This window comes from Cavia porcellus, unplaced genomic scaffold (assembly GCF_034190915.1).
Source record: "Cavia porcellus strain 051 isolate PalLab524CR breed Dunkin Hartley unplaced genomic scaffold, mCavPor4.1 scaffold_10, whole genome shotgun sequence".
NCBI classification, from domain to species: Eukaryota; Metazoa; Chordata; class Mammalia; order Rodentia; family Caviidae; genus Cavia; species Cavia porcellus.
Window position 1 is genome coordinate 3,040,000 of NW_026947493.1, and position 26,606 is coordinate 3,066,605.

At 41.5% G+C, this 26,606-nt stretch overlaps 1 protein-coding gene across 5 annotated transcripts; it reads right to left on the minus strand.

Annotated features, from left to right (window-relative positions):
- Positions 1 to 398: 398 nt before the first annotated feature.
- On the minus strand, positions 399 to 25,245 carry Rab23 (RAB23, member RAS oncogene family). 5 transcript variants are annotated; one of them, XM_013143807.3, is made up of 9 exons: positions 25,105 to 25,245; positions 23,738 to 23,809; positions 20,640 to 20,856; positions 18,606 to 18,691; positions 9,942 to 10,098; positions 8,345 to 8,427; positions 8,018 to 8,104; positions 7,179 to 7,271; positions 399 to 3,672 (listed from the first exon to the last, which is right to left on the minus strand). In XM_013143807.3, exons 3-9 carry the CDS (start codon positions 20,792 to 20,794, stop codon positions 3,536 to 3,538), a joined length of 798 nt encoding a protein of 265 aa, XP_012999261.1. In that variant the 5' UTR covers positions 20,795 to 20,856; positions 23,738 to 23,809; positions 25,105 to 25,245; the 3' UTR covers positions 399 to 3,535. The 5 variants fall into 5 exon arrangements, with proteins under 5 accessions (XP_012999261.1, XP_012999259.1, XP_012999262.1 ...); XM_013143805.3 differs by having other exon boundaries at positions 23,735 to 23,809; XM_013143808.3 differs by lacking the exon at positions 25,105 to 25,245 and adding an exon at positions 24,894 to 25,025.
- Between the last annotated feature and the right edge of the window lie 1,361 nt (positions 25,246 to 26,606).

Sequence of the window (26,606 nt, forward strand, 5' to 3'; positions counted from 1 at the left end):
GGTTTACTTTATACCACTGGATAAAACAAGACAAAATAACTTTCTTGAGGAGAATGACAGATAATATTATAATTTCCTGGGCAAAATTATGCAAAGCACGATGCTACTAAGCTGCACTACAGTAAGCCTGTAGCTGTTCCCCTGGCTGTGAGATCTGACTCTGTGAGATTAGACTGTGAGATCTGAAGGGATCCACCTCGAGAATGTTCTCTGTGAATGGAGCCTGTCTGGAAGTCATAAACTTACTCTATGTAACTACTCTTAGAAAAATGAGTATAGTAGTGATTGGAAAAGTTAGCTACAATATACAAGATCAAGTTACTTTGATTGTTAAAGTCATGCTATGCCTCTTACTGTATTCTGAGTTCACTGATGACACACATGCATATCACACATCATAGCTGAGAAATGCATTTATTTTCTGATTACTGGAAGTCGTCATTGGAATTTTAATCAAGGAGCATATTTTAAGCTCGAGGGAATAATGCAACCTAATACTAGTACACACAAGTGGGTTTTCATTTAAACTTACACATTATTAGCAACAAAATGTAGCAGGGGTCGTTTTCCTTTTACTCCAAACTTACTATTTTTAAAATATCTTTTATCAAGACTCTACTATAGACATGGGTGGGAGGACATGATACCAACCAGTAAGGGTCACAGCTGATTACTCAGCCTGGGAACTGAAACCTTGTTTGCAAATAAGTTCACTAGTATGATAGATTTATGAGATTTACATGTGACAGCCTGCAAAGCCCACAGGACACAGCAATCAATTATCTAGTTCATTAGAGTCCAAGCTGCCCCCCAGGCCGCTCTGTGCTGACACAGATACTTGCTGCCGAACCCCGCCCCGCCCCACCCCTGCAACTCAGTGACCAGGACTCTGAATGAAGTGCTCAGCTCTTCCCTGAAGGCCTTGCACAAGGTGCCAGGCTGGGGTGGCTGACAGCAGGGTTTCCACTGCGGGGCAAGGCCGGTCCTCCCTCTGGTAGTGTTTAGCTCCACTCTGAAAAAGTCCAGGTGTGCCCAACCTTGATCCACACACAAGAAACCTCCGCCTGATGTGATGAGCTGCAACCTGGCGGGGCTCATCCCGGCTCATGGACGGGTATGTGACAGATCCCAGAGGTGCTGAGGGAAAACTGTTAAAAACATTCTGAAGGTTTTAGAACTGACGGACTTGACAAAACTACTTGATTACTTAAAATGACTACGGTTAGGTATAAAATATAGCAGTGAAAAATAAAAATTCAAGTATGTAACAAAGATATCTTCATTTTTTTGTAAAAAAACAAAACAAAAAAGGCTATAACAAAGTACCACCAATTACATTTTTAGTTGGGTTTTTTTTTTTTTTTGGCGGTACCGGGAATGGAACTCATGACCTCGCGCTTGCCAGGCAGGCACTTATGCCACTGAGCTAAATCCCCAACCCTCACCAATTACATTTTTGACACAGAAAAGGAACACACTTTTACCTACACACAATCATGAATGTGAAACAGAACTTCACTGTATTATAGAAAGAGTAACTTTTCTGCCCATAAGATGAAGATTACTTGCCAGAACATATGTTTTGAGAAAAAAAGAGACACTACCTGAAGAAAGTTTAAAAAAAAGACAAGACTCACTAGCAGGTACCCGCTGTTAAAAGGGAGATCTTCCCCAATGCTTGCTTGTCCCACTGCCAGCAATGGGAATGTAAGAGCCAAGGATGTAACACACCTGCCCTAGCTCGTCCACAGTGTAGACAGCAACAATGTAAAAGCAACACTGCTTGGGACAGCCCTCACCAAGGACAGGCCCTGGGAAGCGCTCTGACATCCTCACAAGTGGACAGAATGGTACAAATGGGAGACTTCAGAAAACATAAAACATGTACGAGAAATGTAAAATATTTATGCATTTAGTACAAAATGATGAAAAATGACTTCATGGTGCATTTTCCAACAAGTTATTTTTATACATTTTGAAATCTTGTAAAAACCAGATATACTGAAAGGGTTATTTACATTAAGCCAGGCTCATACCTGTAGTCCCAGCACTCCAGAAGGCTAAGGCAGGAAAACAGGTTTGAGCCCAGCTTTAGTGAGACTGTCTCAAATAAAAAGGCTGTCGATGTACCTCAGTGTGAAGGTCCCAGGTCTAATCTCCAGTAATACAAAACAATCCATGAGTGATGATGGGTGATAAAAAGGGCATTTTGTGGGATTGTCTGTCTGTCTGTCAGTGAGACAGGGTCTCACTATGTGGTCCGGACTGACCTTGAATGTGCTATGAAGCCCAGCCTGGCCTTGAGTTCTTGATTCTCCTGCTTCAGCCTCTAAAGTGCTGGGCTTAGAGGTATGCACAACAATGCCTGGGTTGGTAATCAGTTTTTATAGTTTAATTTCCTTTGTTTGGAAGGCTACAGTCCCAAATCACAAAATATGTGCTCTTGTCATCACACAGCAGATCACTTCTTAAATTATTTTTTTATGTGGCACTGGATAGAGCTCTCAAGAAAGTGCCACACACACCAAAGGCGGCAGAAATTTTCAGGCTGACTCTAAAATACAGTACCATATAGAACTGTGTACACAAAAGGCTGCTTTGGAGGTTCTGGGCACTATAAAACCTGTAAGCTGATTAGGACTACAGATAACCACTTCCGCATTTTAGGAAACGGTCAGCACAAGCTTCGAAGGGGCTGCGGTAAGGGCACCAGATGCACACGCATGTGGCACAAGACATAGGGGCACAGTGGCCACCTGGGAGGGGCTAACGTCACAGAGACCCCTGGTTTAAAACAGCTAAAGCCCTCTTCCATGAATCCTGCCACAGAGGAAAACAACATAAATTCTGATAGTAAAGCATTGTCCAATTAGGTTAATATTTTTGGCACATAGCACTTTTAGTTGAAGCTCATTATGCAAAACTCGGAGGGGGGCTCCTTATCTGAAAAGGAAAGTATGCAGATGCCCAGCATGTCAGTGATTTTACACATGATCAGTGCCCACCTTTCCCAGGCAGGCTCCGTGCGGGAGCCCTCGGTGCTCACAGCCGCCATGCACACAGAGGCATGGCCTGGCAGGTGTGGCGTCCTTGCGGGCCTTCTTTTCTGTCAGGATTCAGACCCATACTGTTTCCCGGAAACACTCGATGGCCAATTTCAGAAAACCAAGGCTTGCTACCTTTCCTGATGCACAGTATTAAAATCTGGACCAACATATTTAGGCATTTCATTTATGCTTTCACAATTTAGCAGAACCTACTTTTGATATTTCTTTTAGTAATCTTTCAAACACAGGACAAGGTTTGTCTTAACGTAAACAAAATATAAAAAAAAATTAAAACGCATCCCTAGGGCAGTGACATCCCACCAGAGGCCTCGCTCTGTGTTCTGGAAAGCGCAGTGCTGCCTGCGGCAGCGCCCAGGGAGCCGGGAGGTGCAAGTCTTGGGAAACACTTTAGTACGCCCAGCATGACACCTGGGCATGCCTGTTCGTGAGGTATGGGATGCAAACCAACTCTTCCCCTCCCTGAGCATTTAGGGTACGCTGCAGCTGCTGAATGGATTCCTGCTTTTCTTGGTCCTCTCTTTGTTAGGTCTAAGGTTGATGACGTCTCCGCCGTTAATGGTACTTGACTGACTCAAGCGACTGCCCCCAGAAGTACTGAAGACACCTGTATAATTTGAGGGAAAACAGAGAGGCTGACTTTGATAGAGTGCAGTTACCTGAAACATGCAGTGAAGTATTTTCCAGCATTTACAACTGTTTTCATTTTACTGTATTAAAATGCAAACACCACCACAATTTACTCTCTTGACCTTTTTTTAAGGGGGGGGCAGTATTGGGGTTCCACAGCTTTGGCACTGAGTTACACCCTCAGCTCATTTTTCAGTTTTGAGATAAGTCCTAAGTTGCTAGGTTGCCTGGACTAGGCACAAACTTGTGATCCACCTGCCTCAGCCTCCCAGAGAGCTGGGATTTTGGGCCTGTACCATCAGGTTGAGCTATCTGAGGTATTTTTAAGTGTCAAGCAGTGGTATTAAATACTCATGAGGATGCACAGCCATAGCCACTATGCCCCGCCACTGCTGCTGCCAAGGAAGACTGAGCTCTAAACCTGTTCAACTGTGCTCTCCACTCCCTTCCCCAGCTGGGATCTGCCACTCTCCTCCCTGTCCCAGGACTCTGCCTGCTTCATTCACTTGGAGTCCCGCCGCCTCTCAGGGCCAGGCTCATTTCACTGTTCTACTAACTCTTCTGATTGCTGAGACAAAATACCCAACACCCCAAGTTAAAAGAGCAAAGGTTTATTTAACTCCCAGTGTGTGGAGATTGCAGTCCAAAATCAGCTGGCTGCAGGGCAGGGTAGACATTGCAGAGTGGGGACAGCAGAAGAGAAAGTTTATGAAGGGCAGAAGGCAGCGAGGCAAGCAGGGAATGACCACAGCTCTTTCTATCCCTTCTATCTTACCCACCTGGGGCAGGTGGCACTCACACCCTTCATACTAACACTGCACCATGAACTGATCCCGCATCACGCACTCTGGATTCAGCATCCTCTGAAAAGCCCTGCTGTGTGAGGCTTTGGAGGACATCTAGACCTAAACTATGACAAGCACAGTATTTTTAAGAGTCATCCAGGTTGTAACATACTACAAAATTCCCTTCCTTTTTAAGCTGTTTTTACGTAGGACATTTTGTTTATTCATTCACATGTCAGTGACATTTCAGTATTTAAATTTTTAACCTTTTGGGGCTGGGGATTTAGCTCAGCAGCATAAGCACCTGCCTTGCAAGTGTATGGTCGTGAGTTCGATCCCTGGTACCGGTAAAAAAGAAAAAGACAAAAAAAAAAAAAATTTAACCTTTTATTTATATTTTTCTTTTTTTTTCTTTGAGAACTAACAACTCCTTTTGGTTTTTTGGTTTTTGGGGTTTTTTTTTTTTTTTTTTGGTACCAGGGATCAAACTCACAATCTTGTGTTTGTTTGCCAGAAAGGCGCTTGTGCTACTGAGTTAAATTCCCGCCTTTTTCATTTATCTAAGATATCGCTGTGTTCCCTAGATTCGGCTCAACCTCAAGATCTTCCTGTCTCACCTCATAAGTACCAGCACTATGGGGTCCCTGTCACCATCATCAGCTGCCTCTACTGTACAGTATATGTATATGAGTATGTATGTATTGGTCTTGCTCAGTTGCCCAGGCAGGACTCGAATTTGCAATCCCTATGCCTCTGCTTCCCAAGGGCTGGATTTACAGATATGCACCACCAAATCCAGTTTGTTTACTTTTAATAGCTTATACAAAAAAGGCTTGGTGACGCATGCCTTGTAGTCCCTGCTACTCACCACAACTTCAAGCCTGGCCAACACAATGAAACTCCTCAACAACGACAAACAGGCTGAGGCAGCTCAAGGGACACAGTGAGTCCCCTTCTCAGCAGCTCCTGCCCTGAGCTAGTTTTCTTCCCCAGGAGATCACTCTCAGTTTTCCCAGGCATCTTTCTAGAAGTTTATGCATACACAAGCAAAATGTCCGTTTCCTCCCTTTTCTGTATCAACCACAGCACAGTCTCTACACCATTCTGTATTTCTTCACTAACAACATATTTTGAAAATCTGAAATCAACTAATAACTTCACATCGTGTACCTTCCTGGAGAATAGGCGATTTATAGTTTGCAGTATTTGAAAGTTTTATGGTAATAAATGCTACATACATAAATGCTGGTAGTAACATAGGCTTTTTTCTTATTTAGGCTAAAACAACAACATAAAGGTAGCCCACAGGCAAAGTGACAAACAGATCAAAGGATAAACTGTTGGGGTTTCCATCTTTTTTTTTTTTTGTCTTTTCTGTTTTTATGGGTATCAGGGATCTAACTCACGACCGCCTGCTTGCAAGGCAGGCGCTTATGCCGCTGAGCTAAATCCCCAGCCCCGGGGTTTCCATCTTGACATGTGCAGAGCTCTCGTTTACACTGAGCCAGCACCTCTAGACACTGTGACACAGGAACAACAGGTAATCATGCCAGCTCTCACCCACAAGAAGCCTCCAGCCAGGAGGTGAGGGCAAGCAGACACAGTACTGTGTCTGAAAGGTGACCTAAGACCCCACAGGTGGCGCAAAGCAAGCACTGATCCGTAAGGCGGGAAAAGTTGTGGAGACTGGGACAGCAGCAGGCGGTCACAGCCACTTCCACAGCCAAGCATGCCCTAGAAGTAATGCGCAGCTCAGACTGGGACGCTGGGTGCGGTCCTCTCCTCCAGGAGAAAGGGCAGTGGGAGGTACATGGCAGACAAGGACAGGCCCTTCCCACGCCGTGTGGAGAGCGCCGAGCCAGGGACCCACAGGACCGGCCTAACAGAGGCCTGACTGTTCACCAGGCATCCACGGAACCAACAGCATCATTGCACACACAAGAAAAATGGCAAAATAAGAAACAGGAAGCCAGGAGCAGGGTAAGAGCCACATTAATGATGTACGGGCTGCTGCACATGCAGCAGGGCATGGAAGGCAGATGCAAACGCCCGAAAACCCACCCAGAAGCTGGGAGGCAGCAGGTGCAGGTCTCAGCTTCCCCGATGCCACAGCGCAGTCAGCAACCATGAAAAACACAAAACACACTCATTCCGTGGGCTGCTGAAATTCTGCTGGCGTTAACATGCGAAAGAATCACTGACAGGTAATGACCAAGGTGGTAGAGGCAGCGGTAACAGAGCACAAGCACAGACTCAGGACAGGCACTTTAAAACTCCTTTCTAGCCAGGTATGGTGTGCACGCCTGTAATCCTGGCATTCAGGAGGCCAAGGCAAGAGGGTCACTGTGAGTTCAACGCCAGCTTGGGCTACAGTTAAGTTCAGCCTGAACTACATCTCGAGATCCTGTCCTGAAACACAAAACCCACTTCTTTTCTATAAACGACAGACCTTTACAAAAAGTTATCTCTGCTGTATTTTCTGTATTAAATGGACTCATAAAGTGAAAAATCCTTTTAACACAATCTACCTTTCAATAAGACATCTGACACTTTTAAGTTCAACAACCAACAATCTAACACTTTTTAAATAACATTTCTTAAAGAAATGTCCATATTACATATAAAAAAGTAAATGTAATGATAATGAATGGAGGATAACTGCTCAGTAAACATGGGTTGAAATTTCCTGGGTACTTACCAATTTTGTTACTACTTGAATGCTTTAGTTCTGGATTCTCAACTGTTTGTTGTTTGAGTTTCTGAAGATATTTTTCAGCCAAATATTTAAAAACTAGAATAAACACATATACTAGGTCAGTATGATTTATGCAACTATTACCTATAATATTTATATTTACTAAATAAATTTAAATTGGAACTAGAAACAACAATCTAGATAAAAATTCAGCTCTCAAAAATTATATGAGCAGTATCAAGTACAATAATAATGGCAACAATTATATAGTAGTATTTTATTAAAGAAATAATACCTGTAGTCATTAGCTCTTCTCTTCTATTTCAACTTTATTTATTTTCAGTGTTTAGAGACAGAGTTTCACTTAGTAGTTCAGACTAATCTTGAACTTACTATGTAGCTCTAGGAGGCCCTGAACTCACAGCAATCCTCCTGCCTCAGCCTCCTGAGTGCTGGGGCTGCAGTATGTCATACTCAGCTGATAATTAATACTTAGCAGGCTTAAAACTTGTCTACTTTCTTTAGAGAAAAGTCTCCAGAATAAACACCCATTTGCAATCTTACAAGCAACAATTCTGGGTTTTTATAATTTTTATTTATATGTATTTTTTTGGTACCGGGGATTGAACTCATGACCTTACACCTGTCAGGCAGGCACTTATGCCACTGAGCTAAATCCCCAGCCCAAAGCAACAATTCTGGAATGAGAAAAGTCAGCAGCTTCTTTTCCAAATTCCCACTCTGAAATTGGGAAATATAATTAAGCCAATTAAGGTCACTGTAATGGCCTAATAGAATATCTAATGCCATGATTTTTAAAAGATATAAATAAAAACACATACATGCATACACATTTGCACTCAGGTCTTTAGAGGCTGGGACACAGCTCAGTGGCGCAGCACCTGCCTGGCAAGCATAAGGTCCTGAGTCTGATTCCCAGTACCGAAAACAAACAAATAAAAACAAATCACTTTAGATCTTTAAAGATAATAAAACCCTAAACCCTACCCGACTTGCTTGTAGAAAGTAGTAAGTATTCATTAGTAAGTAAGGACTATAAATTTAAATAACGCCTTTAAATTTTACTTAATGTCAGGGTACCAAAAACTCCCACAGAAACACAACAGAAAAGGCTTTCTGAAGAAACAGTATTTGAAGGTGAAATTTACCTTCGTTCACATTGAGATCTTCTTTCACTGATGTTCTGTAGAATCTGAGCTTCAACCTTTTGGCCAGTGCCTCCGCTTCCTCACTGCACACCAATTAAAACATGTGTGAGGGACCTGCTGCCAGCTCTGCGTACACGGCTCTGGACCCTGCTCCTCGGGTCAGGCTGGCGGGTGCTGGGCGGCCCTAGGCCTGCAGACCACTCACAGGTCTGCTTGGGGCACTTTAGACAATGCCCAGGCAGGCAGAGCCAGGGAGCCAGCTCTCTCCAAGCACCTGAACTGAACGGGAGCTTCAGGCTTCCTTACACTTGGGAGAAACGCCACCCACAACCCTGTAACTGTAAATGGGACACTGTCCTATAAAGTCTTGAATCTCCAGCTATAAAATAACTAAGTATCATTCTTTAACATTTTAATTAATTTTCTCCCTTTTTAGAAGAATACTTGAATTTAATTACAACCTGAAAAGTCTGACACTGAATTACATCTTATTCTTACAGGTCACAAAATAATTTTGCTGCCAAAGACCAAGACCAGCATATTAATGTGAAGTCTACAAGAAAGGGCTCCTAATTTACTTTTACGAGGACTCTGGTTTTACTTTTTCTGCAATAAAAGAAGCCATGCTCCAAGATAGTCCCTCAGCTCCTGGCCTTCAGAGCCTTCCCACCTGTCCTATGGATTGGTCTAGGTGCCCAGAAAATCCTAATGAAGCGACAGCAGGTGACTTCTGAGGCCAGAGCACAAGGGGCACCATGGCTTCTGTCCATGGCTCCCCCACTGGGGGAACAGCTGCCTCTCTACAAGGCTGTCACATAACCCTAAGGAGAGGCTCACTGATCAGCACAAGAGCTGCCCCGGAACCAGACCTATGGGCACTGTCAGACCTCTGTGTGACTAGCCTACACCATGAGCCAACCCCACACAAAATCTCTCAGCTAAACTACAATCCAATTCCTATAGAAACCGTGATTGGAAAACTGTTTGAGGGTTTAAGTCCCTAAGTTTGAGCTAGTTTATTCTGCACCAACAGATAACAGAATATTTCTTTTTCATTTGTTCATCTGTTTTTTTGAGACAGGGTCTCACTATGTAGGGCAGGGTGGCCTTGAATGTACTATGTAGCCCAGGCTGGCTTTAACTCTCTGTGCTCCTTCTGCCTCAGCCTCCCAAGTGCTGGGATTACAGGCATGCGCCACCATGATCGGCTGAGAATGCATTTTTAAAAAGGTAAAAACCAAGCAAAGATTTTCAAAGCTAGCAAAAATAATAAATGCAACAAGTAACTATTGGCTGAGATTATCTGGATGCTGAACTCCATACAGATTTGAGGCTAATGATTTAATAATGATATACAAAACTATAGGAGCCTGACTTTTCCACTTCAGTTCAGCAACACAGGACAGCTAGTCGGCTTCAAACACCCCGCGATGCTTTTCACAATATCTAGGCCTCAACAAGGAAGGCTGACTTTGTGGTATAAGGACTTAAGACAGTAATTCTAAAAGGCCCTTTTAAACTTATTTCGTTAATTTTTGTCATGTAAAAATCAATGTGAGACTTGGGGGGTCTCCTACCCCAGACATGGCTATCTTACTTCTTTATACAAGAATCGTCCAGGAGGTCAATCTTGTTTTGGACCAGCACAGTTGGTATCTCTCCAACTTCAGCAACTACCTTTTCTCTCCAGCTGGAAACTGCTTCGAAAGATTCCCTGTCGATAGTAGAAAACACAAGTACACAAGCCTGGGCTCCTGTAAGGTCACAAAGTAAAAGTGTTGTTTACATTAAGGAACAATCTGTGTTCTGAATACATGAATGGGGTGGGCCAGAGGTGATTTCTACCTGCTCCAGCCAATTTCCATGCAGACCAGAACTAAACCTGTCTCTGCAACACTGCTTTCTTAGCTTACCACGTAAACCCTTTCTAACCCAAAGAACCTTTTTTTTTTTTTTTTTGGAAGTATAACGATTTTCAAACACACTTACGTGTGTCAAAGTACCCTCAAACCTGCATTTTTCCAATATTAAAAGACCCAATCAAAACCTGGGCAACTGAAATAAACAGACACTTGTTAGAATAAGTACAAATGGTCAATAACACATGGAAAAAACATTTGACACTGCTGGTCATTAGAGAAATGAAAATTAAAACAATGCTAAGATTTCATCTAACTCAAAAAAGAAAAAAAAGTGTGGGGGGGAGCTATCATCAAGAAACCAAGTAGCAACAAATGCTGGTGAACCTACAGGGAAAAAGGACACGCGCACTCCTACATTTATACCAGCACAATACATAATAGCTAAATCTTGAAAGTGGCCTGTATACGTCCATTAACAGATGAATGGATAAACAAAGTGTGCTATTTACACGCAATGGGGTACTACTCTCCCATGAAAAAGGATAAACTTGAGTCATCTATAGGAAAATGGATGCACCTTCAGACCACAATGTTAAATGAAATGAATCAGGCACACACATTTAAATATCACATGGTTCCTTGTACATGGGAAACCCAAGATACAAATAAAGAGCAAAATTACAGATGGATGACAGGAAGTGCAGACAAAGATCTTTTGCAAAAGTGAAGGGGACCAAGACGTGCCGGAAGAGGTAGGGGAGGGAAGGGGGACACAAAAAGAACTGAGGACATGGTGCGAACCAGCACCAACTCCCCAGGACAAAGGTAAGTGTTGTGCGCTGTAAACATGTAATAATAAAAAATAAACACTGAAAAAACGAGGCTACAGGATCCCTTGGGTTCTTTCTTTGACCTCAAATTCTTTACTGACACTAGTCATCGTCTGCAAAGTCAACACTTTGAAATTATCTGTTGTAGCGACTTATGTTCTTCATTTCTTTTTCTTTTTGGTTTTTTGAGACAGGGTCTCACTAGGTAATTCATGCTGGCCTTGAACCTTAAACTCACTCAGTAGCCCAAGTTGGTCTCGAACTTGAGGGGATCCTTGTGCCTCACCTGAATGCTGGCATTACAGGCAAGTGCTACCACGTCCAGCTGTACCTTCTTAATTTTTAAACGCAGCCAGTTAATGTTTTCTATTCTTCTATTCACAGAGACCATAAAGTTTCACTATTCAGCCTTCCTTCAATCCCATCTACCCTAAGAGTGACAGCATTAGAACAGCTGCTTCATCAATAGATTACAGCAAACCACCAAAAACAACTTATTACTATAAGCTACAAACTGCTACACTCACCCACATATCAAGAGAGACCTGAATGCATTGGGGGTCAGTGATACATTTGCTAACAGCAAATATCCCATTCCCAATTAGTGAGATCATTCCTAAGCAGCTACTGCAATTCAGAGAAACATTCCTGCAACAGGAAAGCAGGCAGTGCTCCTGTGCTGACTTCATGGAAAGCCTTGGGGGTGCCGCTGACCTGCTCTGAAGGTGAGGCAAAGACCAGCATCACCTGGGCACTTGCGGAAAATGCTGCCAAACCACCGTCCCCAGGAGTCATGCGCATATTCAAGTTTGAGAAGCAGTGCTGGAAATCTGCCAAGGACACAAGGTGATAGGAAATACAACGCACTGTGCATTCCTAATTATTGACACTGTTTTCAACTTAAAATGCTTGGCCCTTATTCTTTTTGACACTGCATGCCATTTAAAGCACACGCTATTATTCAATGGGCCAACCTATCAGATTCTAATTTCAAAACAAAGGAGACTTCTGCATGGTCTGAATTCAGTTGTTTCTTCACTTTTACATTTCTACTTGGGCACTTAATCAGGGCTATTTTGTGTCCAACAATTTATATTCATTTGTTTCTGAAAAAAAGGTACTTTTTAAAACAGGAGAAATTTCCTGGATGTGGTGGCTCACCCCTGTAATCCCAGCACTCGGGAGGCTGAGGCAGGAGGATCGTTGTGAGTTCCAGACCAGCCTGGGCTACAAAGCGAGGTCAAGGCCAGCCTGACTGCATAGCGAGACCCTGTCTCAAAAACACCAAAAAAAAAAAAAAAAAAAAAAAAAAACACAGGAGAAATGTCCTATGTGCATAAACTCAGATAGCAGGTTTCAAATCTATAACTTTATTTTTCTATACCACTAGTCATTTTTCCTTGGGACTTAATGGAATTCAGGGTACTCTAACCCTGAAAACATGGCATTTTGGCATAAGGAACACTTTAAGCTAAAGGCATCTAAGGAACATCTGAGGCATCTGAGGACTCTCTGACCCTACTGCCCCGAAGTTAAACAACACCCTCGGAGACAGGCGCTCTCCCCACACCTGGAAGAGGGGACACCTTCATCTCCGGAAGAGGGAGGAACTCCAAGAAGAATCGAAACAGATGGGCTGGCTAAGCTCCCTCCAGTTCACTGCTCTTTGATCCTTTTCCTGCATTTTTGCATGATTTTCTACTATTCCACGAACCTAGAATAAAGATGCTGAGGCTTATCAGTTTCTTTGAATCTTCATTTCCTTATGAAGGCTCCTGTGCTACAAAAAAGTTATATTAAATGCCTAACTGCAGGCTAGTTTGCTAATGTGTCTTGCTAGTAAGACCATCAAAACCAAAGGTAGAAGGAAAAGGGTTATTTTTTACTCACCTGTAAAGCAAAGTCATAGTGAAAATTATTTTCTGTTCTATGCATCTTTCTGTACTAAGCACTGGTTGCTAATGCCTGGAGCACACTCTCTTCAAGTTTTAAAGGACTCATTACAGATCCCAGAAGGCTTCCTAATAGGATCTGTGCTCTGCTATAACCTCTTTCTAAGAAAGTCATGTTTTAACCTATCTCATGATGCCATCAAGTCAACAACCCAAGTGCACAATGAGGATTCTGAGCGACAGTTATGGTACACTAGGTCTTAGGGAGGGGCAGGGGCAACCACAGGGTCTCACTGTGAACTCCTTCTGTTGGCCAGGCTGGACTCAAACTCACCGTGAGCCTCTTGCTCTAGCCTTCACATGTGCTGCAACAGCCAGCAGTAGGTCTTTGGCATTATAATAAAATTTAACTTTTATAATTTGTTAATGTTTTATGTAACATGAATAATTCATTTCTAGGATTTAAACCAGAGTCAGAATTGTTTGGTTTTTATTTTTCTTTTGGTACCAGCAATCGAACTCAGGATCTCGCAATTGCCAGGCAGGCGCTCATGCTGCAGAGCTGTATCCTCGGCCCTCAGAGTCATAATCGTGTAAAGTATAGTCTATCACTAAGTCTGTGTCTTAACTCATTTTCCCAGCCTCTCTCCTCCTTCTAGTCTTTACTTCGACCTAATGACATTGTTATCTAAATCCATACTAGCAGCAGATAGCCTAGATGGCATTAGGAGACCGTTTCTGGCCTGTATGGTAACCACTTGGGCTAGGCGGTATAGTTCTAACCTCTGCTAGATGAGCAAGATGGGGAAATTAATCTAACTACTGCAGTCAGGTCAAGGGAGATCTCATCAGAGAAGAGCTTAAGATTCACAGTAGTGGGCCACAGCAGTGGGCCAGGACCCTGTCTGTCCAAAGATATAACCAACATAGCAGTCTCGCAACTACAGATAGCAGCATAAGAGGAACTCTGCACAGCGAGAAGGCAAGGACAGGAGAGGTGGTGAACAACAATCACAACAAACCACAGCTAAATGCTATCTTACTTTCAGACTTTGCTATTAAACAAATCTATAAACTTTATTTATACTTTAAGCCAGTTTGAAATTGTTCTCAGCAGCCAAGAGCTTTCTCATGGAGCCCCAAAGGAAAGCATAAAAGAATATTTGATGTAACATTTCTCAAATTTATGTAAAATTGCTATTTCTTCCATAATTCAAACTATATTGTGATAAATGTTCATTTTTGCAATTTAGGAGAAGCAGCAGCTCAAGCTAAAGATTTACCTCAATTTCCCACCTTCTCTGCCGTTTTAATTAACATGTGCCTGCTGGCTTGAACCACCACTGGGCAGCTTGTACCACTGGTGGCACAAATGGATTAATAAAATGAATAAAAAGCTGCCTGATGGGACAGCCATGCATGTACCACTGGTGGTTCAAACTGCCTAGCAGTGAGACATACAAATCCTAGGCCTATTATGAGAATGTTAAAAGAAAGTTACATTCTGAAGATAAGCTTTTAACTTATAAGCTTGAGACCATTTTATATTAAAATGTTAAACACAGGGAAAGCAAAGGTATTTAAAGCCATTTTATATATATATATATATATTTTTTTTTTTTTTTTTTTTTTTTGGGGGGGGTGGTGGTGGTGTGTAAGATTGACCCTAAAGGCTCAGGCACATTAGGTAAGTATTCTATTCTATTCCTAAGACTGTCTCCAGCCCTTTTTATAATCTATTTTAAGACAGTCTTGGTAAACTGCCCAGGCTGGCCTTGAACTTGTGATCTTCCTGCCTAAATCTCCTGGGATTACCAGTCTGAGTCACCATGTCTGATTGAAGCCTTTTTATTCCAAATGAAACACAGTGGAGAAGAACTTAAACATCTTCCATAGACAATTAAGATGTAAATACTGCAATTACGGAAGTTTAATTCTGGCAAACTTTTGTAGTAAACATACTAAAGAGAAATGGTATGATTTCTGGAAACCTAAGAAGTACTAAATTATATTAACTACACAATAAACTGCATAATATACTTAAGTAATAATCTTGGACACAAAATGTTCTAAGATAACAATTACTAGAAGGATTAACGAGACTTAAATAGTGGGAAATGAAAATACTTTTGGCTACCTAGTCGTTTTTTAAAATTAGGCACTCAACCTACTTAACTAGATGGTTTCAATTCACATTCACTCCCCTCTCCCCATCTCTTTCTCTTGCTATCTTTCTCTCTCTCTCTATAATGGAGACTGACCCCAAGACCTTATACAAGCTAAACAAACACTCTTACCACTGAGCTATATCACAAACCCCATTTTCTGTATTTTGTTTACAATGAATTACATCACTTTTCACATTTGGCCAGTTTTATTTTTAGTTAAATATTTTATTTTAGGATAACTGTTATTGTGAAAATCTCATATAATACTTTTGATTACCGAAGTGTCAGTGCTGATGAAATTCATTATTTGATAGAAGTATCATCTGCTCAAGAGCCTAGAGGAGGAATAATATAATTCTCAACCTTTTCTATGCTCCTGGCTGACCAAGAAGGATAATCAAAGCTGGTAGGGATGGGAGGCCCGAGGACACAGCCAGCAAGAAGCAGGACAGTGGTGACCTTAGTGGTGACCTGAACTCTCATGAAAATAAAGGTTTCACAAAGCAGCCGTGGAAGTCAAGTCCTTTTAGTACCAGGTAAGAAAAGCAACTTCTTTAGTCCATTTTATGTTAGCACAATTACATTTTTTGGCCTTATTTTTATACATTTGCAAAAGGAGAAAAATATGTTCAAGAACTCCTCAAATTCACCCTGCTTTTCAAGTCAATCTGGGAGGTTTTTTTGTTTTTGTTTTTGTTTTTTGGTACCAGGGATCGAACTCACGACCTCGCACTTGCCAGGCAGGTGCTTACACCACTGAGCTAAATCCCTGGCCCAAGTCTATCTGTTTTAAATAATAGGTATAAATCTTCATACATAATACAGTAGCAACAAGCCACATCAATAAAATCAGTAATAAATCTATCTAGAAGAAAAGTTTATACAATCATATAAAAAGGCCATTAACACTATCAACTGGAAATTTTATTTACATAACACTGTTAGAGAAGTGTACCCTTACAATGCTGTTTGAATATTTTTAAGTGCTGCTTCTACAATAATTCTGGACACAAGCATACTCCCTGTCAAGTTGTGTAAAGTAACACATCAAATGTAAGGTTTCTGACCTCACTTTCAATGGAACTAATGCAGGACACTTTAAGAGACTGTGAACAAATCATTACAATTTCCAAGTTTTTAGGACTATTTAGTATTTAACTATTATCATTCCAGTTATAAAGAAAAAATAACCCAACTAGCGGTCATGGTGACAAACTATATAATTCCAGAATTCTGGAAGATTGAGGCAAGAAGATCTCAAATTCCAGCTAAGTCTGGACAACATATGAACACCTTTCCTCAAAATAAAAAATAGAAAAAATCTGGGAATGCAGCTCAGTGCAGAGGCCCTGGATTCAATCACTAGTACCGGAAAACAAAAAATTAACCCAAATGATACAGCTTCCTAAAATTGACTGAATTCACCTGAGCCAACAGGTGCTAAGGCAATGGAACTGGGAAGACAAAGACCAAAAACCCAAACAAACCAAAGAGTACTATAACTCCATAAGTCAGAATCTCAAGTAAATCAAGGGATACACAAACTTACAGAAGAAACTCAAAAAAGATTAAATTTTTTCAGGGATGGAGACCACAGAAAGTTTCACAGATTTCTGAACTACTATGCAGAAAAGCAAAGGACACAAGAAAGCATTTCACACTTAGTGTAAAAAGCAAAACAGAATCTGGAGACATTTTAAGAATGAAGTGCATGGGCAACCAGCAGGAAATGAGGCACAGACACACAACCACAAAGTCCTGGGTATGTAATGCTCAAACACTTGAACTTATGACAGTACTTCAAATTATAACTATGGAACTGAACTGACAGTGTGAAGGATAAAGTAATTTTTAAAAATTGCACTTAAGTTTTCAAAGAAAAATGAAGCAAGGAAGTCAGCAGAGAGTGGAGAAGAACAAGAGATCCTGAAGGTGAAGGCAGGTGAGGTCACCAAACACATCTTTTGGAAAAGGGCAGAGACCTGACTAAGCCAGTGTGTGAAGTGCCTGGCAGCTCCGAGCACCCATTCAAGAGATGCAGTCACTACACCAACACTCAATCACAGTGGTCCTGCTCTCTCAGGGAGTTCAGGAGCTCAGATGCACACCCGAGATAGTGGGGCTCAACTGGGCTGGACACTTTGCAGAGTAAGTACATGCAGGGAACACAGGGCAGGGAGTTACAAGAGTTGGCAAGCAAATGTTCATAGGCCTACAACAAGTACACTGATGATCAAAAGATGTAAAGCTATGTGAAAGTCACAGTAAAAAGTGGCTAGTGGTGCCACTGGACCCAAATTCTCAATGTGTTCAAGGACAGTTAAATGAACACAGACAATAAAGCTAGCAAGCTAGAATGAATGATCAGAAAATGGGAAACTTTACAGAGCATTAAAGATAATAAAAAAATAACTGGCCTTAAGAAGGACAAGGAAATGGGTAAAGAGCTGAATCTTCAGACAGCAACCTTGGGTTTAATCCCTAGCACCTTCATTAAAAAAAGAGTAAGTCAAATGCCAGTGCTATCAGATGCCACAGTACTAAACACTTGCTGATATGAGTCATCAAATATTTACTTGTTCTCAGGCTGTAATGCTACATGATACGAGGTCAAGCTTTCAATTATATTATTCTGTCACATCAATCACCACTAGCAGTGGGATGGAAGAATATAGAAATGTACATTTATTTTTGTGCAACTAGAGATTGAATCCAGAGCCTTCACACTGAGCTATCAACAGCCCATTGTTTGATCTTTATTTTGAGACACTACTAAGATGCCCAGGGCAGGTTCAAACTTGCAATCCTCCTGCCTCAGCTTTCCAGAAATTACAGGTATGTGCCACCACATCTAGCTAAACATTAAATTTCACACTCAAAAACAAAAGGAAAAAATCTACAGGAAAACTTTAAAGGAAATTTAGATTCAACTGAGCCTTTCTTGAGATATACCTTCAAACACTGAACCGTATCACTGCGGTCCTTCCTTTCACATGTACTTTGCCTTGAACTCCTAAGCATGGAAAAGACAGTACTGCACAGTTTCACATGCTGCAACAAAATGCCATCAAATCTGCAGGGGCTTTGCTTTTCATATCTGAGTTTCTGTGCTTACAGCAGAGTCACTGCCTGGGCATTAACAGAACAGGCATTTAACAGTTTCTGACTGATTCAGTCTGAGATCACCTATGCAGGTCATATAATTTCTAGACAGACTAGATATCTATAGTACAAAGTGTCATTCACTAGTGAATTGGGGTTAAAAAAATACTTTCATATTGATTCAGCTACTTTTTAAATTTTACTTTTGTTGTGGTGCTGAGGATCAAACCAAGGCTGGGCCTTATGGTGATACTAGGTAAGCACTCAAACCACTGAGCTAGAACTGACACCTTACTCTTCGTAAAGTGAAATCCTCACATGGGAAACAAAAAAAGCAGAGTTCTTTCTCTAGCCAAAAAAAGCCCAAATAATTAAAAAAATTAACCAAATAAAGTCCCACATTTTACCTCGGTAATAGGCCTTTGTTATAGCATCAAATTCCTCTTGACCTGCAGTATCCCATAACATTAATCTGACATCTTCATCATTAATTCTGAAAGAGAGATTAGCTTGTTCAATATGTAAAAATTTTTTTATAGTACGGCTTTGTGTATCTTTTTATTTTTGAAATACAAATACATTAAAACTATTGTCAGTTTTACTCCACAGAAGCCTGAGTAGTTACTTTTAAAAGTACATGGTATTTTCAACAGTGATAGCAAAGCTATAGCTTCAGAAGTCTTGTCCTTCAACAAAGGTCACGAGCAGCAGTGGCTCTAAGACTGGCCATGCTGGGAGGGGGAATTCCCTCAGGCCAGGGCCCACACGCCTTTCACCACACCATGTCACCCCAGTGACAGGCTGAGACATTTAAAAGCAACAGCCTGCCTGCATGGTCGTCCTGGCAAACATTCACTCTACTCTGTCACACAGCTGACTCTTCTTGTGGGCACAGTTATGGCCCACCATGTTTTTTGTTTTTTTTTTTTTTTAATTCTGGCTCAAACTTAGGGCTCGGCATGTGCTGAGCAAGAGCACTACCACTGAGCTATGTCCCTGGTCTACACTGCTGTTATGAAAGCTGAATTAGCAAATCTAACCCACTTTGCTCTAAGGGATACGTTACTGGGAATCTCTGGTTATATTTTCACCAACTGATCAATACATAATCTTGCTTTAAGTGTTTCTAAAGAAATTTTATTAATTGTTAATTCCTTAACACTGAATTCATGCCCAAGACTTCCACCAACATAATAGTGGGGTTACAAATCACTTTTATCAAGTAGATGAATTTGCAATTAGCCTATGACTAATGAGGATCAACTATACACTTAAAATATTAATTTGGTTTCAAGTATTAAGTACAAAAAATAAACACTGTAATCTCAGCACTCGAATGACTGAGGCAGGAGGATCATTCCAAGTTCAAGACGAGCCTGGACTACAAAGTGAGCCCCAAGCCAGCTTGAACTGCATAATGAGATCCTGTCTTAAAAAGACAAACAAATTTTAAAAAGTAAAATAAATAAACTAAAATAAATATCATCAAGAATTAAAATGAGTCCTCTTAAAATACATTCTAAGAAAAGAAGCAATATGGCGGCACACAAAAGTATCAGATTGGGAATTATTATTTAAAACAATGAACACAATCATATTTGCTTGATGCTACTATTATCTAAGCCATTAAATCAGATTTGTTTAATGGTTCTTCTTTCTTTTTTCTTCTTTTTGGTCTTTTTTGAGGCAGGGTTTCATGATTTGGTTGAGGCTGGCCTTAAACTCACAGCAATTCTCCTGCCTCAGCCTCCGAGTGTTGAGATTATAGATGTAAGCCACCATGCCCTGCTAATGGTTATTTCTGTAATACATTTTAGTTTGTCTCCTATAATCTAAAAGTCTTGAAACATCTCAAGAATAATAACAAAAAATATTACTATGAAATGATGTAGAATCTAATTAGATTTTCTAAAATAAGATTTCCTTTCTATAAGCATACCTAATCCTCTCAAATCTGTTTATTTCTTTAGAGTAAATGTGAATTATTAATTTTCTAACATTTATATACTCTTCCAAGAGAACAGACATTCTAAACAAAAGAAGTTTATAATATAGGAGATGAAAATTATTCTGAGAGACAGGCAGCTTTCTTCAAAATAAAATAGACGGAAATTTCATTGGAGTCAAGTTATCAGTTTGTGTTTAGAACACTTGAAGGTATAACTAATACACAAGCACATTATAAGACAAGAAAAAAAGGGGGAAAGAGAGAAGAAACAGGAATATAAATGATAAAAGGGAAAAAAGATGAAGAAAAAAGAAAAAGATACATACGCCATCAGCAACAGTCCATTGAGCATTACCACTAGTTGCCTAATCTTATAATTAATTACAAATATTAGCCTAACCACTGTAATTTATTGCAAGTAAGTTATTGCAAAGAAAGTCTTAGACATAGTTCATAAATCCAAACCAAAAGAATCAAAGAGCTAGACACATACTGTATTTGTCGCTCCAAAAAATCAACTCCAATGGTTTTCTTGTAGTCTTTTGTAAAAACGCCTTTGCAGTACCTCTGAATCATACTTGATTTTCCAACTGCTCCGTTCCCTACAACCACCATCTTGATGGCCACTTCCATATCTTCCTCCAACATTTTTAAAGTAGAAATAATTTCTGTATCAACTCCAATTCCAGGTATAGAGTCTTCTGTCAGATCTGGGATTTAAGATAAAATTATTTTTCATAACACAAAAATTGTATAAACTACAACTGTTTAATCAGGAAATAGTTACACTGCATTGTAAGAATTTGGCCTTGGCTCCACCTCTTTCAGACAATGTAAATTTTGTGAAAGGTGAAATGATTTATTTTTAATACTTTATCAGTGGCATAAAGCATGATATGTACCAATAAATGCCTAAATCTAGGGATAGGGATACAGCTCAGCAGCAGAGTATATGTCTGGCAAGCATAAGGTCTTGACTTTGATATCTGGTACCCAAAAAAAGAGAGAAAGAAAAGAGAGAGAAAAATAAATGCCTAGATCTGTGTAGTTCTCCCTTCCACAGAGATGAAGACTATAGCAAGTGAAGGTGAGGTGTGATTTAAAGCTGCCATTTACTAGTTCTGTTTTTTGAATAGTTATTGCTTAACCTCTTTGCTTTAGTATCCTGGTAATAGTATCTACTTCACAGAGTTGTTGACACATAAAAAGAACTTCCCACATATGAAATAGAGCTTGCAAAAACTGCTTCTGTTACACAGTAAGCCCCTACAGTGTATCACCAAGCAGGCAACAAACACAAAATCTGAAAAACTCTTTTCAACCTCACAGGTAAATGTCTTATAATGAATGTCTCCAAAGAAAGGTTTTGCAATAATAATATGCAACTAAGTGTCAGAACTGGGCTCTCAGTTACACTAGTTCACTGTTTAGTCTGCAATGAATCTTGCACAAATAATCCTATACCATGCATTCTCTAATTTCACACAATAATTACTCATAATGAAAGTAGCAGAATGTGCACCCTTTGCATTTTAAACTAGCAGAATACTCAATTTCTTTGTATTTCTTCTTTAAATTAATAGGTGCCTACCTCTGTAGCTATTATATTCCACTGATCTTACTGAAAACCTATTTATACAATCATAACACAGAGTGAGTCTGAAATATGAAGAATCTTTCTTTGTTCTCTATAGACTCTCAACAACTGCCCCTAGAACTTCAAAAAGTTGCATGACTGTAAAATTATATAGGAGAACTTGTTAAAGTTTGCATTCTGGGTCTCCAGTTCACAAGGGCTTTGGAATCAGTTTCAAAAATAAGTACAGAAGCCTGGTGTGGTGGTACATGATCCTTGCACTAGAGAGGCAGAGACAGATTGACAGTTCAGTGCCAGCTTGAGCTATCAAGCAAAACCATCTCAAAAATTAAATCAATACAGAAACAAAATAAACACAAAAGTATGTAGTTTAGATTTCCCTCCAACAGAGATGTTCTCTGGCAATCCTGAGCAGTGACAGCTTCAGGACCCTTGCACCTTTTGAAGCTGTATTCTCCCCTAAGGCAAGAACCAAACCTGCAGGACAACCAGGGTCAGGGCCCTTTCTGACCAATGTGAGATTCCTCTTTTAGCTGAGGCTCTCTCTCAAGTTAGAAAACTAAACTAATAACTTCCTATAAACAAAGATGCAAAACTTTCTGACAAAAATATAAATAAACTTAATTCAGCGTATTTAAAAAATACTATACCATTGATTCTGAGAATGTAAGGCTGGTTCAATGCTTGAAAGCCAATCAACATAATTCACCACATTAATACAAAGAAAAAATTACATCACGGTATCAACAGATACAGAGAAAATACTTCATAAAATGCAACACTCATTTGTGAGGGAATAAAAAAAAAAAATCTCAGAAACCAAAAATAGAATAAGACTTCCCCAAATCAATAAAGGGCATTTATCACCTAAAAACCTAGTTTTAACATCATTCTTAATTCGAGAGACTGCTGTATTAGTCACTTTACTATTGTTAGGACAAAATACCTAACACCCACAAGTTCAAGGAGATATTACTTGGTTCACATTTTCAGAGGGTTCAGAACATTTGGCAGGTTCAAGGCAGAAATTGCAGAGTAGAAAGGCATGTCAGGAAAGTTGCTCCACCTATGGCAACCAGGAAACAGAAGGGAGGAGGCGAGACAAGAACAAACCTTCCCAGGTTACATCCCCAGCGACTTACTGCTTGCCACCAGGCTCCACCTCCTAAAATCACATTCTGCTATGAACTCAGCAACGGACTAATCTAGTGACAATACCACATCTCTACCCATAGCACACTAAGGAATTAAAGATAAATAGAAAGACACAAACTACTTATGAATTGGAAAACTCCACAAAGTAAATTAAGTATTTATTTCCAGTTCTTTCAAGGGTCTCATGAAATGCAATTCAAATTAAAGTACCAGCAAGATTTTTTTTTTTTTTTTTGGTAGACAAGCTGACTAAAATTTACATGGAAAGGTAAGAGAACTAGAATAACTAACACTATTCGGAGAAAAAAATAAAATTGGAAGAAACTATATTGTTCAATTTTAAGACATTTTAAACCTAAATTAGTCAAAATGTATAACTGGCAAAGGGAAAGATACATAAATGGATGAAACAGAACAGGGAGCTGAAAGTAGATCCTCATAAATATGACCACTGATTTTAACAAAGATGTGAGAGCAATTCAAAAAAGAGGACAACCCTTCAACAAATAGTGATGGAATAACTGGATGTCTATATGCAAACAAAGCACAACTTCACTTAAACTTCACACCTTATACATTTAAACCAAAATTGATCACAGATCTAAACGTGAAACTGTAACCTGAGATAAGCAGAGCTGTCAGACATGATAACAAAAATACAAAAAAGGGAAAAATTGATCAGCTTGAGTTCATCAAAAATCAAAAACATTTGCTATCTGAGAGATAATATCAATACAATTAAAAAAAGATAAGTTACAAATATAGGAGACAATATTTGCAGAATGCATATCTTACATAAACAGCTAAATTAAAAAACAGTAAAAAGTTGACAATACCACGTCCTGGGGAGAATGCACAGCAACTGGAACTCTCACATGTTGTAGATGGGAATGCAAAATGAAACAGCCACTCTGGAAAAGAGTTTGACAGTTTTTTAAGAATTAAATATACTGTTTCCATGTAATCTTGAAAGCGCACATGCAGCACAAAGTTCACAACAAAATCTGTATTGTAAAGATTTTATATTGTACTGTATTTATAGCAGCTGTACTCGTAATTGCATAAAACTGAAAACCATTCAGATGTCCTTCAAAGGGTGAAAAAAATGGGTAGATGGATGTAGTAATCCTTCTAATGAAATACTACTTTACAATCCAAAAGAAAAAGAAAAAAGAAATTATCCATAGGTGAATCAACTTGGAGAAATAGCAAAAGCCTTAGGAGAGGGAAAGCAGCAAGTATCACTTTTCCACTGTTAGGATCCCACTGAAAAGACATTCCTGAAAGGAACCGCTGCAGGGTTTCCGGTGAGGGAGAACCTAAGTTCCCTGTGGGCGACAGAACTGTGTTATATCCCAGAACTGTGTTACAGGGATCAGCATCTGACTCAAGTCATGTAAGTGCACACTGCCATAAAGGCCAATTATCCCACATGATTAATTTTAAAAATGAAAAGACAAAAGTGAAAGCAGATTTAAAGTTTTGTGATTCTCAAGCCCTACTTTATAAAACACTATCAAAACAATTATCTCTTAGAAAAGTATAATTATCGTATCATTTGATTATGAAAATTTTTTTCATAAAATTAAAAACAATTTTTAAATGATAAAAGTCCAATAAAGGAGCTGGGCCTGGTGGCTCACGCCTGTAATCCCAGCTCTCCGGAGGCTGAGGCAGAAGGATCATTGCAAGTCGGAGACCAGCCTGGGCTACAAAGTGAGCTCAAGGCCAGCCTGAACTGCACTGTGAGGTCCTGTCTCAAAAAGACAAAAAAAGCGTAACTCTGGGCCCTATAATTAAGAACCTTGAGTCGTACGTTATACAAACACCCTCTGCACACAAACTTGTTTTGCCAACCAATGCTGTCTAATGAATCAAGAGAGGAAAGAACAAGTTAACGCGCAAATGAGAAAGGTGGTTTCTGACACCCTGCAGTCTCGGACGCTCGTGGCTCCGAGCCTCAGGACCCTGAAGTTCGGGTCGGGCGTCACCTACCCCCGGGGAGGCAGGGAACCCTCTTCAGATGGATCCCCCAGACCGGCTCCCAACTGCCACGGCTCCCTCCTCTCGGTGCGCGCTCCCGGATCTGGCCGGCGGCTCGCGGGAGCGCGCGGGCGGACCCCGGCCCCAAGGGGCGCCCCGCCCCGGGAGGCCGGGCTCCCACACCCCCAGGCCGAGTGCGAAGCCGCCGCCGCCGCCGCCTCACCGTCCCCGCGTTGTTCTCACTGAAGCCTCCCAGCCGCGGAGCAACCACCGCAGCCACTCCTGCTGCCCGTCCCCGGCCCCAATCGCTCGCTCCCGCGGCCTCACTCCTGGGAACTACAGCCGCTGTCGCACAGCCCGCCGCCCGCAGGAGCCCGGCCCAGGGTCTCAGGACGCGGAGCCCCGCCCCCACCCCGCCGCGCGGCCGCGAGCATGCGCTGTGCGGAGCGCCGATACTGCGCATGCTCCGCCTCGCCCACCCCGCTGTTGACCAGAGAGGCGCGGCCGGCTGCGCGCGCCCCGCGTGTTGGGGACTGTAGAGCTCCGGCATCCATTGCACAGCAGAGGCCGCGAGGAGGACTCGGCCTGGGAAGGCCGTGAGGTCTCCCACACAGCCGGCAGGTTCGCGCCGCCTCGAGCCACCTAGTTCCCCGACGGCCGGCGTCGCCCAGCGGCACTGCGGGGCCACGTCGGCCCGGGCACGGGGGCGAGGTCTCCCCAGAGCCGCGCCGCCGCAGGGCCCCGGGAGCCGCGCAGCTCGCCCCTGCTCCCTCACGTGTTAACCGGGAAACGGGCTAGCAGAGGACGCCGCCGAACACCGCGCGGCAGCAGCCGGCCCGGAGCAGGCGGCTGCTGCAAGCCGAGCCCCCGCTCCTCCGGGTCTGGCCAGGCGCGCGCACGGCCAACGGGCGGTGGAATCTCATTTCTGTCGTTGCATCAGTGCCTCAAACGGAGGCTTCGCAAAAGTCCAAAGACGATTTCGAGCCTTTATTAACGCTAGCCAGAAAACAAGAGGAGTTGGAACAGGCCTGCAGTGAGAGTGTGCCTGCAGGCCCCCGATAGCCAAAGGCATTTTTGTTGTGAGAGTTTGGGAAATAAAGCCTTGCGTTCTCATTGCATCCACACTGGCTGTAGGTGGGGCAGGTTAACACAAAGAGAGGAGGCAGCCCGTAAGAACTTGTTTCTAGACTGAAGTTAGTCATCTGGGTAAAAACCTGTTCACAAGCAAAATACAATGGGGCCTAATGGTCAGCCGCTGTGACTAGTCGTGAGTTGCACACAATTATTTTAGGAAAAATATTCTCATAACTTTTAAGTCATCAATGATTGATTCTAGGTACTAGAATCACTGACCCAGGAAAAAACGTGTGCTTACTAGTTTTTCCACTGTCTTACTGTAATGATAATCGTGAACTACAACTAAATGAAATAACAATGTAAAATAAAAGTATGCTTTTTCTTTTGCGAGGGTGCTGGATTTCACTAGATCACTAAATTTACCAGGCTGAGCGCAAACTTTCAGACCTTTTGCCTTAGCCTTCCAGAATGGTGGTGATAGAACTGCGGGGACCCGGCGGTGGCTGAAAAGATAAGTATGAAATATAAATGACCTTTATTTTGAGAATGCGGGGAGAGAACCCTGATCCTCTGGGGCGCGGCATCTCCGCCTGGGGTCAGGGATCTCTCCCTGGAACATGTGGAGTGGGGACATACTAGCTTAGGTTG